The following is a 19,427-nucleotide window of genomic DNA, read 5'->3' on the forward strand; positions in this document are numbered from 1 at the left end:
CTAGAATAGGGAGGTCTTCCCTCTTCCGATGAGAGGGGTTGCTTCTAATCTCAGCTTCCCCCTGCATTGTTAGCTTTTTTCCTCAAAATATAGGAATGCAACTTTGCACAAGTCCCCAAAGTCACCAAACGCTGAGCAGCTGGCTTTCCCAGACACTCCTGTGAACAGCTGGCATCCAAACTCAGTAAGGCTGGTGTGCAGTTAACTCGTTAGTCAATGTACTCTGCTCCCCACATCCCCACTGATAAAGGTGCTCTCAGACTTGCACTGTAAACAGGAGAGCAACAGGAGGAGTTCCTGTCACCTAGAACGTTCATCTACCGCGTGTTCAACTGTGTGCCCCACTCCTCATTCCCCACCTAGAGGATATTAGGAGATCTGAGAACTCAAGTCCCCTTTTTTCTGATCTTTGGTTGTAAAACTGTTACCCCAGTAAAGTCCATTCCTTAACCCACACTGTGTGGCATGTTAGGTGGCACTCACAAAGAGGCCCACCTTGTGTCAAGGGTAAACTCAAGTGTGTCTAATCTCCAATATCCACTCATATAACTCTGTCCTCTCAACAAGGTTTCACAGGGTACCACCTCATTTCCCACTGCCAGTTCTCTCATTGTTCTGAAGTGTAACTCCTATGGTTTTATGGACCTGAATTCATGTAAATAAGTATAGTATCTTGTCTCCTCATCTAACTCAAGCTTCAATTTGTTCCTCTTCATGTTTGCTATTTTCAGTGTAGAAATTGTTCCCTTTCATAAGGGAGGAGATAAAACAGAAGCAAAACTGTTTAGCTACATAATGGCATTCATTAATATTATTCCTTCTGCCCAAGAAACTCCCTCATTCTTATTTTCTTATTCTGAACATAATTGAAAACCTATTTTTCTTGTTAATTTATGGAGTATTTCAAACTACATTTACGTGATAAGATTATTACTACAGTACACTTTAAGTTAATTCATTTGTATAAACATACGTTATTCAAGTGGTTTTTCAAAAATGTGCGCATTCAATGCCTTCCAACTAGAAGCTATTAAATTCTTAGTGGTGGGTAATAAAAAATAAAAACTCTTCTCTTCTAATTTCCAGAATCTTACTTTAAATTAAGTGTGGCTCATAATTCAGGTGAACAAAGATGTGAGAGGTGGTGTGGGATAGCTTATGTGACTGACCCTTAGGAGACAATAATAAAAAGTTTCCCCAAACTGGAGCCAAGGAATTCAGCTTAAGAGATTAGCTGGAAAGGAAGGGAAAACACTATAGGACATTTTCTTTTTCACTTTTAAATGGTGATCACTCTCATGCTTTAATTTTCTTCCCCTTATCTCTGCACAGAAAAATAAGGGATACTAATTTGCAGAGATAAGATGATGCTTTGTTACTTTTTATGATACCCAAAATTCCAAAGACCAGAGGGCAAATATCTAATGTGTTATTTTTAAAAGAAAAAAACCTAGATATTGGAGATGATAATAAAATTATATTAAAGTAAAGAAAAAATGTGCGTATTCCTTAATACCAGGAGACATAAAAGTCAGAGTGTGGAGGTTTTCATTTTCCACAACAGGGTACCTTCCTAAATTTGTGGAAGCTGAGCAACAGATCCTTGCACATCCCACACATATTCATGTGCAGTAAAAATTTATTATACACTCAAAGTATCTACTTGAGAGGAGATTTTTGGATGGTTCTATATATAACTTGAGTCACTTAACCATGAAATAGTATTTCCCTAACAGAAACTTCTTGAAAAGCATTCATGAAAGCATTAAAGAGAATTAAAGTAGCTTTTATGCTGTCCACCCATCTAAATCATCTTCCCTTCCTCTCCTTTTTATTAAGAACTTTGTTGTTGTCAAGAATTAGAATAGATCTTAGTTGCTCTAAGAAATTTTCAGAGACGTTCTTAAACTTCAAGGACCTACCCCTTATTAACTTCCCAGGAGAGTAACTGTCAGGATGGACCATTTGACATTTAGTACCTGTCTTGAGATGTATTCCTATAGGTTTGTATCTTTTCTAGCCAATTATTTATAATTTTCTTGAAATCTGTGGCCACATCATATGTATTTTGGCATCGCAAACAATAGTAGTGAACCAAATATAAAAGGCACTTTGAACATATGCTTTTGAGAATCATATGCATCTCTATGCAAAGAGAGAGAAAGAGAAATACAATCAGCATAAAGATAGATTAATTTTATATCAAAACTGTAAGAAATTGAGTAAACCCAACTCTACTGTCATTTCCCCAAGGAAAAAACACAGTGAAATTGAATATTGGGGAAAACAGTACAGGCAAATTTATCTTTGAGTCTCAGTTTACAAACTGGGATAAAATTATAAGTAATGCACTGCCACCCAGTGGCGAACTTTCACTTCAGACGAAACAATAGTTAAGCTAGTCAAAAGACTCCAGACTTAGAGATCTTTGTTCAGGAAATTTTACGCCTCATTAGAAAAATATGAGGAAGAGAGAAGTTAATGCTCAGGTCACGGGAATTTTTTGGACCAAATGAGAGTGAATAACTAGCCCAAATCACAAACAAACTGTAAAGAAAAAAGCAAAACCAAAAATATTTGACTTTTGTGAGATAATTAGAAACTTGAATTTTGCCTGGCTATTCAATATCAATGAATTGATGTTCCTTGTTTTACATGTCATAGTGGTGCTATGCATACGCTTTTAAAATAAAAGTGTTTTTATCTTTTAGTGGAAACATCCTAAAATAATTACTGATAAGTTGATATGATGCATCAAAATAATATGAGGAATGGAGGGAGATAAGTTGGAGGTATATTTAAAGCAATTTGAGCTATAAGTTGATCAGTTTTTTAGCCGGGTGATGGTTACATGAAGATTCATTATACAATTCTGTCTACTTTGGTACATATTTGAAATTTTCTATGACAAGTTTATTTTTTTTAAATCTCACCAAGATATATATATTATCAGTGAGTGTAGAATTTGATCAATAAAAATAGAAAGCTTTCTCCATAAATTATTTTGCAGAAATCAGTAGGTTAAGCCATAAGTTAGGAAGACGAACTTGTAATCTTCATTTGCCTTATAAAGTGAACATTAAGGAAATTAACTCAAACCTTCTTCAACCCAAGGTAATAAAAGAGTTGAAACTGCTTTTCAAATTGTGTTTATATTAAATGTCAACTCACGTTGACTTACAAAAGAGATTACTAAACAAATATGAAAAATAAATTGTCAAGACATTTAGGAAAACTGCACTGGAGTGGAATTATTTTCTCTCTTTTTTCCTCTTGACATTTACTGAGTATTGAGTTTTGTAGTATGTTGATTTTCTAACCTTTCAAAAAAGAGCTCGGGAGTTATTGCTTTGTTGCTAGGTTTTAGGCAACATTAGAGGTCCTGCTTTCACTCTTTTTTCCTACTCTGACTTCACTCCTTTAGAAAATTAATTCTGTTTCTTAGCAACCCGGGTGGGTAACATTTAAATATACTTCAAGTTCTTTTGTAAAGCAAAGGCTAAATGTTTCCCTTATAAACTATCTGTTTGCTTAGTCTCATTTGGTTTTGCAGAAAAGATCTTCTGAGACATACTGCCGTAAACATTTTTATTAAAACTCTCAGTTTTAAATGGTGAGTGAAGTTACTGATTTTCTAATGAATGCTTCTGATTTTTGTGTTTATTTGGAATTATTCCAGTTTGTCAATTTGTCTAAGTCTTCGGAATCTGTGTGTTTTATGTTAAGATATATGAGATGAATTCATTTAAGAGAGAAACAATCTCTTTATATATAATATTATAAATAGGAGATCATGAAATATGTTAAGAAGGAGAAAGCCCAGCTGGAAGAAAGTGTTGAGTTTCTTTATAAACCTACAAACGTGCATGAATTTGTGGTCTAAGGAGTTCACTGTGATCTTAATAGCAGAATATTTTACAATGCTCTTTTCTTATGTTGGCATCATTTAGGTATCAGGTATATATCTATATCAATCTATCTCTCTGTCTGTCTGTCTCCCCAAATACTTAAGTTTACAAAATTAAACTCAGATACGTAAGCAAATTTAGAAAAAAATATAATTAGATATTTGAGCTTTCAGATACAGTTTCAAAAAAGGAGCATCTGTAATTTCCAGAATTTGGCAACCAATTGCTTGCCAAATGGTTCAAACCGTTGAACCATTTAAAGTTTGCATTTTTGTAAGGTAAGAACCCTACATAGTGTTTGTAAAGATAGAAATCTTTGTTTCAATTTTATATTCTAATTTGGGGGCAGATGTTGTAAACAACTAACTTTAATACAAGGTACAAGCCAAAATGTAGCTTCAAGTTCCATTGCTGTATTCAGAAGGAAGTATGAATCCTGATAGATCTGGGAATGCTTTTATTGGAGGTGGCATTTAAACTGATCCTTGAGACCAGTGTAATTTCATAGATGGAGAATAACTGTGCTTACTGAATGCAGATTAAGCCATTCTTTTATTTCCAGTGAGACATCTTGGCCAAAATATAGCTTTTGTAATATCAACATTTACCACTAAATCTTTGACTGAATGAGAATATTGCTAGTTTACTTTTTCTGACTTTCTCAGCTACACATCTTATGACTTTGTATTTCTTTGTGCCTTAGCTTTTTCCATGTAAAGTGAGGATTATAATGTGATATTGCCATCACAGGCTTCAATCTTTCAACTAGATCTCCAGTTGATTTCTTTCTGCTGGGGTGTCTTGGGACTACAATGACATATGCTAATGCATGATTCATATATTATACTATAGAAGCTTAATTTTACACACATATTATTCAAGGAATAATATGTAACAATAAATTCATAATATAAGGACAAAATGAAGTATCATGCAAAATTAAAGATAATTTCTCACTAGTTTAAATATCACATAGTAGCAATTTTTGGTAGTCAGGAAGACCCAGGCATATACAGAGAGAGACAGATGGGAGCTTTAGTGGCAGCAAGGTGTCAGATGAGCGTGTTCATTCCCAGCTACCTAGTCAAAAAGAGGGCCAGACCAGCACTGCATTCTGCAATCACAGCTTCTTAGTCTGATGGCTGTCTAGCTCTCTAACTGCCACGATACTTGTTTTTTATATCAGTGAGACTTCTGAGGTCTTGATCTATTCTTATTCTTCCAGTTTATAACCCTCCTCGTCAGTTTCTTCATAGCTGTGTGTCCTGGTGGGACACTTCATTGTCTCACCAACACCATCAATCTTCATGTCTTTTCATGGCAGGAGATTACAAAACCCTGACCATGAATCAGTCTACTCATGTGCTTTCTTTGCTCATGTAACCAGATTTCAGAGCCCTGCAGGAGACAGGTATATTTACAATTTTAGTCAAGGCTGAGCCTTCAGTGCTTCTCAGAAGCTTAAAAATATATTTCTACAGAAATGTGAAGGGTCAGAAATGAGGCAAGAGAGTTATAAAATAAGGCATATACTGGGAGCAAATTAACAACTGACTGTCAAGGGCTTGATTTTCATCAGCTCCAGGTCAGTACGTAGGTCAGGGCTGATGTCACATTAGCCAGGTTCAGAAGACATTTCAACATTTTCTTTATCCATTCTGAAAAACAGAACATGCAGATTTATTAGTTTATGAGAAAAATAAACCAAACTAACTCATTTCTTTTTTCTAGCTCATTGTCTTCCAGTAGACTACTGTACATGCAAAGCCAAATGATCATCTTAGGGTGATTTGGTGAAAGTTAGATGAGAGTAAGAATTAATGGTTTATATGTTAAATGGCCCAGGTTATGAAAAGTCATGCATCAGTCTTCTAAGTTTAGATAGATATGATAATGAAAATAAAAATATCAAATATGGACCAGCATGCTCTCCCCTCTGGATGAATCTTGGAAGGGGACAGCCAACCTTCAAACTCTCACCCTTTCTTTGTAAAAATCTTTTATTTATAAACCCTTTTAATTTCTATGCAGACATTCCTATTGTTTACCGTATAATGTAGAAATATGAAATTAACATATTTTATTATTTAATTTATATTTTTTGCATTGCTTAGGAAATAGTAATCCTATTTCCACATATTTTGTTAACTGGTGTGTTATTTTAGTGATTAACTTTATTTTATAGTAACTTTGTAGAGATTGTAAGTGGCTCCCCATTCATCAACTCTCCTTTATTTTTAACGTATTAATGAGCAACAGAGGATAACATATTTTTGAACACTTGAGGAATTTCTAATCTTCTCACTCAGATATTAAGCACACTGTTTTTTTGTCTCTATTTGGCTTTTTAAAAAAGTGTATAAGAATACTTATCATGAGATCTAGCCTCCTGACAGATTTTCAAGTGCACAACACAGTGTTAATATAGGTACACCATTGTACAGCAGACCTCTAGAATTTATTCATCTTGTATAACTGAAACTTTATACCTGTTGAATAGCAGTTCCTCATCCCTCCTCCCCGTCAGACTCTGGCAACCACCATTCTACTCTCTGTTCCTGTGAGTTTGACTATTTTAGATTTCCTCACATAGGTGGAATCATGACGGGCTTTATTTCACTTAGCATAATGTCCTCCAACTTCATTCATATTTGTGCATATGGCAGAATTGCCTTCATTTTTAAGGCTGAATACTATTCCATTTTGTGTATATACAACATTTTCTTTATCCATTTCTTAGTTTGCAACCTCCTCAGGAGCTGCACAGGTGTAATCTGAAACTGGCCCCTGTATGTGGAGGGCAAGGAGAGATGGAAGACAGAGGCAGACCACTCCAGATTGGGAGGTGGGCAGGTTTAAGAAGCAAAGGAACTTACACACGTGACTTGTCTTGGGCGGCTGCCAAGATGAGTAGATCTCTGTGCTCCCCACCCACCCCCCCCAATTTAAAAACCTTATAGAGAGGACCTCACTGGATAAAGTCACGTATACAGTCCAGATAGTCTCGGCACCATATTACTATTTCAAGGCTGTGTCCTTGGGCAGCTTCTAGAGCAGGAAAGGCAAGTGATGCCTACATTCTAAGGACAGGGTAGGGGGTAAGGGACGTCTGATTGCCTAGGTCCAGCTCACGGGTCAACTGGTGGTCACTTCCTCACGATGACCTCCTCCAACACCATTCATTCATCCAGCAATGAATATTTAGATTTCTTCTGTATCTTAACTGTTGTGAATAATGCTGCAATTAACATGAGAGTGCAGATATCTCTTTGAGATTCTGATTTCAATTTTTTGGATAAATACCCAGAAGTGTGATTATTGGATCATATGGCAGTTCTATTTTTAAACTTTTGAGGAGCCACCACACTGTCTTCCTTAGTGGCTGCATCATTTTACATTGTCACCAATAGTGTACAAGTGTTCCAGTTTTTCTACATCCTCACCGACACTTAATGTCTTTAATTTTTTTGATTATAGCTGTTCTGACAGGTGTGAGATGATGTCTCATTGTGGTTTTGATTTGCATTTTCCTGATGGTTAGTGATGTTGAGCATCTTTCCATACACCTGTTGGCCATTTGTATATCTTCTTTGGAGAAATGTCTATTCAAGTCTTTAGCTCATTTTTCAGTTAGGTTATTTGTTTGTGTTGCTCTTGAGTTGAAGGAGTTCTTAAATATTTTGGATATTAACCCCTTATCAGATAAACAGTTTGCAAATATTTTCTTCCATTCCATAGGTTGCCTTTTCACTCTGTTGATTGCTTTTGCTGTGCAGAAGCTTTCATGTTCCCTTTGACTATTTTTTGCAAAATTTAAGTGGACTCAATTAGATAACACCTATAGTCTTGTTCTTTCTATTTCCCAGAAAACAAGTTTGTCTTTTATGTTTACTGAAATTTATCCAACATGATTTAATGATTAATTTGTTTTTTCTAATTGAGATAAAATTTATATAACTTAATTTCACTACTTGCCATTTTAGAATGTACAGTTTAGTGTTTTTTAGTATATTCACAATGTTGTGAAACTATCATCACTATCTAATTCCAGAACATGTCTTTCAACCCCAAAAGAAATCTTGTACTTGTTAGCAGTCAATCCTAACTGCCTCTTCCCCACAACCTGTAACAAAAATTTTTTTTTTAATTTATTTTGTTACTGAGTTTGTGGGCAGTTTGTTACACAGCATTATTGCAGCAAAAGCTGACTTAGCCACAGGCCTATACTTCCAGTTATATAGTGGGCATATATTTTGTTTAAATCTACTTATTATTATGGTCTTTTTCCATAAACTGATCCTCCTCTTGTGTTTCTTATCTTGGTTAAGAAATTCTGTATTATCTTTGATTCATTAAAATTCCTTGGTGTGTCATTAAAGACCTTTGCTAATATAACCCCAACTGATTTTTCTATCTTTATATTCCACTGCCTCCTCATATACATATGCTAAGCTCCTGCCACACATGCTTCTTGCTTTTCTCTCAATGGGCCATAGTCATTAAAAATATATATTCATATTAGAAGTTGAAAAACAATTTATCATTTTATATTACAAAATATTTATTGTTAATTTTTTCCAGTTGACATTTTCAGTGTGTCTCCAAAGTAGTTTCTCTTTATACACAACTTTGAATTACTGCATAATAACATTTAGAATCTTGAAAAGCCTCTATTTTGATGTTATTGTCAAACAACACAAGATTCTAGCACAAGACAAGGAAATTCATCCCCACCTCAGATCCTTATTTCCCAGGAACCAGCATTGTTTTATTTCCACTTAGCCAAATATATTTTAATTGATTATTATTCCTCTTTCCATGGAGATTTTAAATTCATTGGCATTGTCTAGTAACATACTAACACCTTCATTAAATCCTAGAAGTGTGCCAACCATATCCTTGTCACAGATCAACAAAGAGCAAACCCATGATTCTTATCCATAGATCCCAATCGTAAAAGCTACAATGCACTTATTATGGTTTAGGTGGCCATAGAAATCCTAGAAATAGCTTATGACAAATTTTACATACTTTCTGTGCCTTGGTGAAATGTTGTTTCCTTCCTTTACCCCCTGGCATATTTCTACTTATTCTTCAAGATCAGTTCAAATGATAACTTTTCTTTTGATGTCACTTCTATTTTCCTGATAGAATTAGCTGAGCACTCTCCTTGCTTCTCATAACACTATTGTAGTATCTGTCACGTTACACAGGTTTGGTTTTTGTTTTCATGCCTTTCTCTCAGTAGCCTCTCAGTTACTTAAGGACATGGATTGCAAGTTAATCATTTTGAATCCCTAGTCTCTAGTGTGGTGACTACTGTGACAACGATGCTGAATAAATACTCGCAGCAGCCATGATACTTTCATCCCCTCTACACACACTCCTTGTCATTTCTGAGCTTTTTTTCCTGCTTCATAAATGTTTTAGAGATCACCCTGGTCCAGAGAGAAAATATTCAATACACAGTTCTACAGTAGCATACTTCACCAATTTCCATATCTGTTGCAGATTCCAACATGTGAACACGCCTTTGAGTCCCGGAAAGGCAGGAGAGGCAGGAATATTGCAAAGGGGCTACAGCAGGGTCCCACACAAGATCTCAACTCCAAATAGAAAAAAAATGTCCTGAAAGCACCACAATCTGAAATAAAAGTCAACATATGGAAAATAAAGCCTCCTGATTTTAGTTATAAACTGTATACATCTTTTTTTTTTTTTTTTTTTTTTTTGCGGTAACCGGGCCTCTCGTTGTGGCCTCTCCCGTTGCGGAGCACAGGCTCCGGACGTGCAGGCTCAGCGGCCATGGCTCACGGGCCCAGCCACTCCGCGGCATGTGGGATCTTCCCGGACCGGGACACGAACCCATATCCCCTGCATCGGCAGGCGGACTCCCAACCACTGCGCCACCAGGGAAGCCCAACTGTATACATCTTTGAGACTTCCAGAAAAGCCATCAAGGACCATTAAGGAAGAAGAAAGGAGAAAAAAAAGTATTTTTCCAGGCACAATGCTTAACTTTCCCAGCATAAGGAATCATCCCAACAGGGCCATGTCTCCTAAATTTATAACTACATTTCCTCATCTGGATTCATATAAAGTGAAGTTAATATTTGTGGAAAATGGAAAATATCCAAATGATGTATACCTCAATCCAAAACCACATAACTTTTCACAGGTACAAAAAGAACATCTGATTCTAAATAACTTAAAAGAGATAAGGGGGAAATATATTATTTTTATTCATTTCTTAATTATAACAACTATTACATGAGCAAAAAAAGTATATGTGAATATAATGTGTATAAAGTTGCATCTTTATTTCTCATGGAACAATACAACTCAAATTCAGCAATAAATGAATGAGCAAGGAGAGGTAAGAGTCTGGTTAATGTTTCTGATAGGGTTTTATCTGCCAGTTGGAATGACCAACTAGGGATGGCTTTTCTAGGGCTCAAGAAGTGTTTGGACTGAGGTGTAATTGGAGAACAGACCTCAGTTTCCAGGAGTTTACAGTCTAGTAGTAATGAAATCAAATCATGGAACAAGTGGATGAGTGAATGAAAATTGACAAAGAGGGGATATTGTATTATTTAAATGAGTCTAATGATTAATAATTTAAATAATATATAGGCAAGAATTTCTAATTTAAAGTGGTGGTGGTGAATATATATTTAAGGAGATGCAAATGAAGTCAAAAAATAATTCCACTAGTATATGGATATATCCTATTCTTAGGTGTATAATTTAACTTATAAATACGATTCTTGTTAGGTAAAGAGTGAAGCAATAGGAATGATAATACCAAAAAAAATTCTAGAAAAAGGAAAAAATTTATTCCATTGGGAAAATATAGGGAAGCAGTTAAGAGCATGGCCTCTGGGATCAGTGTATCCCAGTTCTCTTACTTTCTAATAATTTTGTATTAAGTTATTAAGTTATTAAGCCTCTTTCCTTATTTATACTTTAAGATAACAATACTGTATGTTTTATATGGTTATTTTAAGTAAATGAAGGAGACAATTATATACAAATTTCTTACAATAGGGTTTGGAATATTGAGATAGTCAATAAAAGTGAACTCTTGGGAGCTATTCGGATAAAAGTTGGGAAATTCAAGATGCCTTGATCCATAACCTTCTCTACTTGTCCAGGGCAGCTAAACATTTTTATATGTAGTAAATGAAATATGTTACCATTTCGAGATGAGGGGAGGTCAATTAAATATCAAATGCCATTGGTTTATTTAAATATTTCACTAGTTAAAGTTAGAATTATATGACTTGGGTAAGTAAAAGTTCAAGGAATGGGGGATTTTGGAAAAATTTTTATTGGAGTATAGTTGATTTACAATGTTGTATTAGTTTCAGGTGTACAACAAAGTGAATCAGTTATACATATACATATATCCACTCTTTTTTAGATTCTTTTCTCATATAGCTCATTAGAGAATATTCAGTAGAGTTCCCTATGCTACACAGTAAGTTCTTATTAGCTGTCTATTTTATATATAGTAGTGTGTATATGTCAATACCAAGCTGGGACTTTTCAGTTTATATTAGTTCATTTTAACCATGTTAAAAAAACTTTGTTTTATAGTTTCCTAAAAAGTCAATATTTATTCTATTTCAGCCTCAGCAAATTATTTTAGCTTTGTTCAATATTTTTCCTATTGCCTGAAATAAATTCAGCTCTAGAAATAAAGCATGTAACTCTATTTGCATTTAAGATTACTTTACCAAATTCTGAATAGATTCCTTTAATTTCATCCTGTTTAAAATATCATTTCTGAATTATTCACAGAAGGATAATCAAAGTCCTCACTCCACCATAAATTAATTGGTTATACACTGTCTTGAATCTTAGATTATTCTATCAAATGTTTATAGGTAAGTTTTAAATGCTATAACAAAATCCTCAAAATTGCATTTTACTGGTGAAATATTTAATATTTGGAAAAACCAAATTCCAAATTGAATGTTAGCAATATGAAACAATATTTATTAGTAGTAACACAATCTTCTCTTTACATATCTAGTACCAACATAATTTACCAAGTTTTGTGACAACTTAGAAAAGGGACCAAAATGATTAAAGTTTAAGTCACAACACTTAAGTACAGGTAAGTTATTATAATAAGGTTATGAATATGGCAAAAAAATAAATTTTCTGCATTATATATTGATAGTAATACATAAAAGGCAAATAATTTAAAAAGTATTTTTTACTTATCACCTTTAATGATACAGTAAATTTTTTAAATGCCCAGTTAATTAATGGCAACAATCCATATGCTTTCTTATCCACAACTTTTAATATATTATTAAAGATTGAGTTTGTAACTCAATGTGTTCTGTGTAGAGAACCAATGAGTTAATGTATACATTTCAGAAGCAAGCTGCATAGCTTTGAATCTTGGCTTCATTGCCCTAAATTACCTAAACTGTCTATATCTTGGTTTCCTCATCTGTAAATGGGAATGATAATAGTTGAATCTTCATCATAGAATTACTGTGACCGTTAAATCTGTTATACATATGTAAAGCACTTAGTTAATGTATGTAAAGCATGTGTCATCTAACACATGATAAATATACATACCATTATTATTATTATGGTGCTATTTGTATAGTGTTTATGCAGACTTAATTTGTATAATGCAGCATTTTTTATTTGGATGGGGTGAATAATACATACTGTATTTACATATTATAATTGCATATCAGTTATAAACAAAACAATAAGGTGTTAACAGTGGCTGATTTTGGATAGTGGGATAATGGTTGAATTTTGTTTTCTTCTTTTCAAAATGAGTAGCAAATAATTTTATAATTGGAAAATTAAGATAATGTATTTGCAAACAATGTATACATTTTGGCATGGATTAAATTTAAAAGATCTTCTCTAGGTGTGTAATTAAATTGGTACACCTCAAGTTTCCTGATATATGAGTCACTATGGAGAAAATACCAAGAATAGTTTGTAGACCAATAAGACCAAGCCTTTGATGTTAAGAAATGTCTAAGTCAAATATAAGATAGAATACAAAATATGCCATTCCAGTCACAAAGCACTAATGTGAAAAAGTTTTAAAAAGAGGTTTCCAAGGGAATAAACTAAGGTAGGATTTGAATTGAAGCTGGAAGAAGGACAAAATTAATTCCAGCAGAAAGGGTGGACAGGATAAGCAAATTTTTATTAAGATTCGCATTTATAGATTGCCCAGCAATTTACTACTCCTGGGTCCTTATCTCCAAAAATGAGACCATATTCTGAGAGACATCATGAACAAAGACTAATGTAATTGCTAAGTTTCTCATTTGTCTTCCTGTCTCTAGTAACTGGATGCCCTTTGCTGAAGGAAGGTCAGCAGAACACTACAGAAAGATTTATCACCTACAAGCCTCATGAATGCACCTGGGATTCAACGCTAATTTTACCAAAAGCCCTGTGGCCTATTAAATCTGTGTCACACACGGTGAGTTTGCCTCTTTCTCTATGGCTGTTGTGGTTTGTCTCCTGCACTGTCGTTAATGATTGCTTTAATGAAGGAGTTTTTCATTTATTGGAGTGAAAGATACTTCTATCTTTAAAAGTAAAGCATGCAGATTTCTGATTTTTCTTAAAATGCAAATAGTGGATTATCTAGAATTTTGGATTTTTTTTTTTTATTATTACAAAGATAGTTGGCATGGTGGATTGAGGGCTGAAGATTGTGAGGAATCTTACCCAGGTTTACTCCCACTTTATTTGGAGCAGCCCATTTTGAGTGAATTGCACTCAAGTAAGAAGGACTGACAAGAAGACTCTGTCATACACTCAGAAAAAGATGCTGAAACACATACTTCATGGCTCAAATTCTCCCCTGGACAGATAAGGCTGCTTTGAACAGCCCTGTATGTCCAAGCAGAACAAGATGTGCATTTGGCATGCAAAGCAAGCTTTTAAAGCAAAGATTATTAAATAGCAATTTTAAAAAGATAAACGAAAATTAAAGTCGATACACGTTTGCTTTTGCTAACTTCCTTTGTACCATCTTCCTTAAGAGACACAGAAGGTGGCCAGATGCATACAGTGCATTTATGGATCGTTGTGGAAGAAAAGTTTACTAAGACATGCAAGAACAGTGAGCAAAAATTTTAAGATTTGTTGTTGAATACTTAGATTAACTCTTGAGAATTACTACTCAAATGACTATTTCTACTACTGTGTACTTTATCCTATGGGAGCTCTACTATCCTAGGAATTATAAATGAAGTATTTGCGTGGTGCTTAAACCATTTTAAGTGGAGTCTGAAAGAATCCAGTCCCTTGATCAGATAATTATTATTTTTCTTAGATTTCAGCTGAATTCTGGAAAACTACCAGTGACCATGTCACCATTCCACGTTCTTTTGCCTCCTTTCAAGACAACAGGAAACATTCTATTTCCACACAGAAGTGTTAACAACACTTGTATTCCTTGCCTCAGTAACGCTATGTCCTGTCATCTGAGAAGCCTGGGCATACCAACTCACTAACTCCTCACATGCCTTTGACCATTTCCTGGGAGTCATCCTCCCAGCAGCCTTCTTCTGGCCTTCCCTACTCACCCATCTTGTTTGAATATCCTTGTCCATCCAGGCACGAACACCACCCAGAGCATACCTATAGCATAGCTTTTTTTTTTCTTTTTTCCAAATTAAGTTATAGTTGATGTACACTATTATATGTTTTGGGTGTACAACATAGTGACACAATTTTTAAAGGTTATAGTTCATTTATAGTTATTATAAAATAGTGGCTATATTCCCTGTGTTGTACAATATAACCTTGTACAATAGCTTATTTATTTTGTACATAGTAATTTGTACCTCTTAATCCCCTACCCCTATGATGTCCCTCCCCCGTCCCTCACCCACTGGTAACCACTAGTTGGTTCTCTTTATCTGTGAGTCTGTTTCTTTTTTGTTATATTCACTAGTTTGTTTTATTTTTTAGATTCCACATATAAGTCATATCATACAGTAATTGTCTTCCTCTGACATATTTCTTTTTTTAAAAAATTTATTTACTTTTGGCTGCATTGGGTCTTCCTTGCTGCATGCAGGCTTTCTCTGGTCATGGTGAGTGCAGGCTACTCTTCGTTGTGGTGCGTGGGCTTCTCATTGCGGTGGCTTCTATGTTGCGGAGCACGGGCTCTAGGTGTGCAGGCTTCAGTAGTTGTCAGTCATGGGCTCTAGAGCGCAGGCTCAGTAGTTGTGGTGCAAAGGCTTAGTTGCCCTGCAGGATGTGGGATCTTTGTTCCCTGACCAGGGATGGAACCCATGTCCCCTGCACTGGCAGGCGATTCTTAACCACTGTGCCACCAAGGAAGCCCCTATCTGACATATTTCACTTAGCATAATATCCACCAAGACCATCCATGTTGTTGTAAATGGGAAAATTTTCTTCTTTTTTATGGCTGAGTAGTATTTCATTACATTCACCATTCAGTATATTCGTATTTACCATTGCACTGGGGCCTACGGGGAATGTTGTAGGCATTTGGTTTATTTTTAAATTAATGTTCATTTCATATTGGAGCATAGTTGACTTACAATGGTGTGTTGGTTTTAGGTGTGCAGCAACTTGATTCTGGTATACATAGATGTATGTCTACTCTTTTTCGCATTCCTTGCCCCTGTAGGTTATTACAGGCTGTTGAGTAGACTTCTCTGTGCTATACAGTACGTCCTTTTGGATGGTGTGTGTTATTAGTGTGTATATGTGAATCCAGAACTGCTGATTAACCCTGCTCCCCGATGTTTCCCCTTTGGCAACCCTAAATTGGTTTTCTAATTCCGTGAGTCTCTTTCTGGTTGGTAAATGAGTTCATTTGTATCAGTTTTAAGATTCCACCTATAAGTAATACCCTATGATATTTGTCTTTCTCTCTCTGACTTACTTCTCTTAGTATGGTCATCCGTAGGTTCATCTATGTTGCTGCACATGGTATTATTTCCTTCTTTTTTGATGGCTAATATGCCCTTGTGTATAGGTACCACAGCGTCTTTATCCATTTTTCTTTTGATGGGCTTTTGTTTGAATCCCATTCTTGGCTATTGTCAGTAGTGCTGCAATGAACATTGGGGTGCATGTGAGTTTTCCAAGTATAGTTTCCTCCGGATATACTCCCAACAGTGGCAATGCATAACATAACAATGTTGTGTTAGTTTCAGGTGTACAACAAAGTGAATCAGTTATACATATACATATATCCACTCTTTTTTAGATTCATTTCCCATATAGGTCATTACAGAGTATTGAGTAGAGTTCCTTGTGTTATACAGTAGGTCCTTATTAGTTATCTATTTTATATATAGTAGTGTGTATATCTCAATCCTAATCTCCCAATCTATTCCTCTCTGCCCCCCCCAAAACCTCTTTTCTTAATGATTTTTAAAAGGCGTCTTCTTGAGAAAATGTGGCCAAGGAAAATTAATGTGGACTCATAACAGTAGCTTGGCATTTTTCCCCTTTTCCTATTTTTTGGTTCAATTTGCAGAAACTAGGGATTAGCACTGTTCCCTGAATATGTAGTAGGAATTACCTATAAACTTTTCCTTGTCTAGGGCTTTCTAAGAGAAAACTTACCATTAGTAATACGATATATTTAGTGGCTATTAGCCTATTTAAGTTGTTTTTTCACCTTTTACTAAATTTGTCACTACGTTTTTACATTGTCCATTTAATGTGGTTTTCTGATGTACTGTTAAAGTATTATTCACAACATAATTTGATACGTTTCAATACGTCTTTTATATCTTTAGTTATTTCCCTTCATTCTGTATGTTGTTTGCAGTCACAGTCTTTTACTGATGATCAATTTTTTCAAATGTATGTCTGACTTACTGATCTTTAAAAAAACAGCTTTCAGTTTTGTAAATCATATTTCTGTCTTCCATTTCATTTAATGACATTATCTTTATTATTCCCTTGTTGAATTGTTTGCTGTTGTCTGTTTATTCTGTTAATCCTTTTCTGTCTTCTTTATTTGAAGGCTTAGATACTTAATATTCTTTTTTACTCTCTAAATAATGTTTTCAAAACCGTACGTTTACCTCTATTCACTGCTGTATTAGCTTTGAATTGTGTCCTAGGATGAGAAGTACACATTCTATAACAGTTCATTGTTTTCTTAGCTCCACTTGCTGCATTGGTCTGGTATCCTTTATATTTTTCAAATACTTGTCCCCTCACAGGAAAAATTTGCTCAGTAACCTTAATTTGATACAGAGCTTATTCATTTCATCCCAGATTTCTGTTGAAGCAAAATACTATGGTCCCTTTTTAAAATATTTATTTATTTATTTATTTGGCTGCGTCGGGTCTTGGTTGTGGCAGGTAGGATCTTCATTGCAGCGCGTGGGCTTCTCTAGTTGCCGCGCTCGGGCTTCTCTCTAGTTGTGGTGCGCAGGCTCCAGAGTGCCTGGGCTCAGTATTTGCGACCTTCTTAGACAATTTGGCTATTATATTTAGTTTTCTCAGAGAGTGAGGAACAAAATATTAAGGTTAAGAATTGAGAAAAGCTTTAAAAATGAACATCATGTAAAAGGGATACCTTCTCCCCAAGGACAACAGCAGATTATAAATTGAGCTGCCACAAATCTTCCCAGATCTTAACGTTAAATCTCATAATTTTCAACTGCTATTTTAAATAATGAATGTAAATTTCAAAAAGAAAAATCATGTGCAATATGATATTAATTTTGCTCAAAATATCACATTTATATACATAAAAGATTAGGAAGTATATATGAAAATATTTAAAGTGATTACACAGAGTACAATTTTTTAATATTTTATATATTTTCTAAATTTTCTTCAGTTTATACATTACTTTAGCAAATAGAAAAGAAACAATAAAAACTAATAAGTAATGCTAATAAAAATTAAAACCAAGCTAAAATCATCCCTCTCAAAAACAAGCAAATTTGTACCACAAGTTGTCCCTTTAAAATTTTTGTCCCTTTAAAATTTTGTTTCCATAGTTTAACAATCAAGTTATATGTTTCCTACCTGGGTCTGGCCTAGAACAGTGAATATTTTTATGTCTGGTAGATATTTATAGGTGGAATATTAAACTTTATTATTTTCAGAAGGGTTGAGCCAAATCAAAAGTTGGCTCTCTCAGTAAGACCTTTGAAAAAAAATTATGTTGAAAGAAAAAGTGTTCAAAAATGATTTCTATCTACCTGAAATAATGCTATAAAGGACTATGATTTCAGAGAAGGGGAAGCTAAACCTGAGAATACTACCAGCTAAATTGCTTAATACAGACCCGTGTGGCAAGAAATGTCATGGGAAGAGATGCTCTGGTCATATGAAGCAATTTCAGATCAAGCCTTAACATTCAAATCACATTACCCTTAGTGCTGCAGTAAATGACTTCTTTTTCTCATACTGGGTTTTAATCATCTGACTAGCACGATGGGACTATGGGCTGAATAATCTTTAAAGTCCCATCCATCTCTCAGTTTCTATCTCTGATTTCACATATATTTAATTATGAGGAAATTCGCTACCAACATATTTAAGCTATTTATTTACCACCAAAATAATGCAAAACTATTTTATATGCAGATAAAATATCTAAAGAGCAAAAACAAAGCTATAAGATTATTAGAAGACAGTAGGAGTGAATATTTTAAGGTCAGTGTGGAAAGGCCCACTTAAAAAGGAGAAATGTCTAGATACAACCACCAACAGGCTTGGAGAAAATATTTGTAACACATATAACAGACAAGGAGTTAATATTCCTGATATACACAATAGTGAAAGAAATAGAAAAAGAAACCATACATATAAAAACATATAAATAATATGAACCTAAAAGTCATAGGGTACCTATAGACAGCCAATAAATATAAGGAAATACGCCATCTTCACTATTAGCAGGGAAATGCAAATGAAAACCAAATGCAATACAATATCATATGCATTGGATTTGCAATAATTAAATTAATAGCATTAAATGCTGGTTAGGGTCTGTAGAAATGTATAGTATTCTACAGTTTTTGTAAGTATAAAATAGGCATAATATACTTGGAGAATACTTTAGAGTATCAATCAAGTTTTTAAAAATAGATATACAATTTGATCCATCACTTTTACTTCTTGGGATCTATTCTTCAGAAAGAGTGCTATTTATATGCAAAGTTATGTATAGAACACTGCAGTTTTAAGTATTATTTGTAAAGCAAAAAGCCTGGAAGGAAAAACTAAAGGTACACCAATGTAAGAATAGTACATCAATATAATGTGCTACAACACAGCAATTTTTCAGTGAAATAAATCTACATGTACTCACCTGAAAAAGTAGTCCATGGTAAGTGAATATTGTAAGACAAAACCAAAAGACGTACTATTTTGGCTCATACTGCATATTTATATGTATGTATGTGCATGTGTGCATATATGTAGTTATGTATTTCTGTCTATACGGGCTTTAGTCTGGGTATGTATAATGATGGTGATGATGATGATAGCTAATATTCA

General features: G+C 34.5%; 1 protein-coding gene across 1 annotated transcript; it reads left to right on the forward strand.

Annotated features, from left to right (window-relative positions):
- Window positions 1-8,862: 8,862 nt before the first annotated feature.
- C9H7orf78 (chromosome 9 C7orf78 homolog) lies at window positions 8,863-14,064 on the forward strand. The gene is given in 9 exon segments (XM_089917667.1): window positions 8,863-9,376; window positions 9,379-9,613; window positions 9,840-10,086; window positions 11,947-11,977; window positions 11,980-12,030; window positions 13,247-13,386; window positions 13,955-13,999; window positions 14,001-14,030; window positions 14,032-14,064. Coding segments are annotated over 9 exon segments (924 nt in total). The 5' UTR covers window positions 8,863-9,264.
- Window positions 14,065-19,427: the final 5,363 nt, after the last annotated feature.

The sequence above is a fragment of the Delphinapterus leucas genome, chromosome 9, assembly GCF_059928025.1.
Source record: "Delphinapterus leucas isolate spDelLeu-1000000601 "Yukka" chromosome 9, BTC_Dleu_Yukka2, whole genome shotgun sequence".
NCBI lineage: Eukaryota > Metazoa > Chordata > Mammalia > Artiodactyla > Monodontidae > Delphinapterus > Delphinapterus leucas.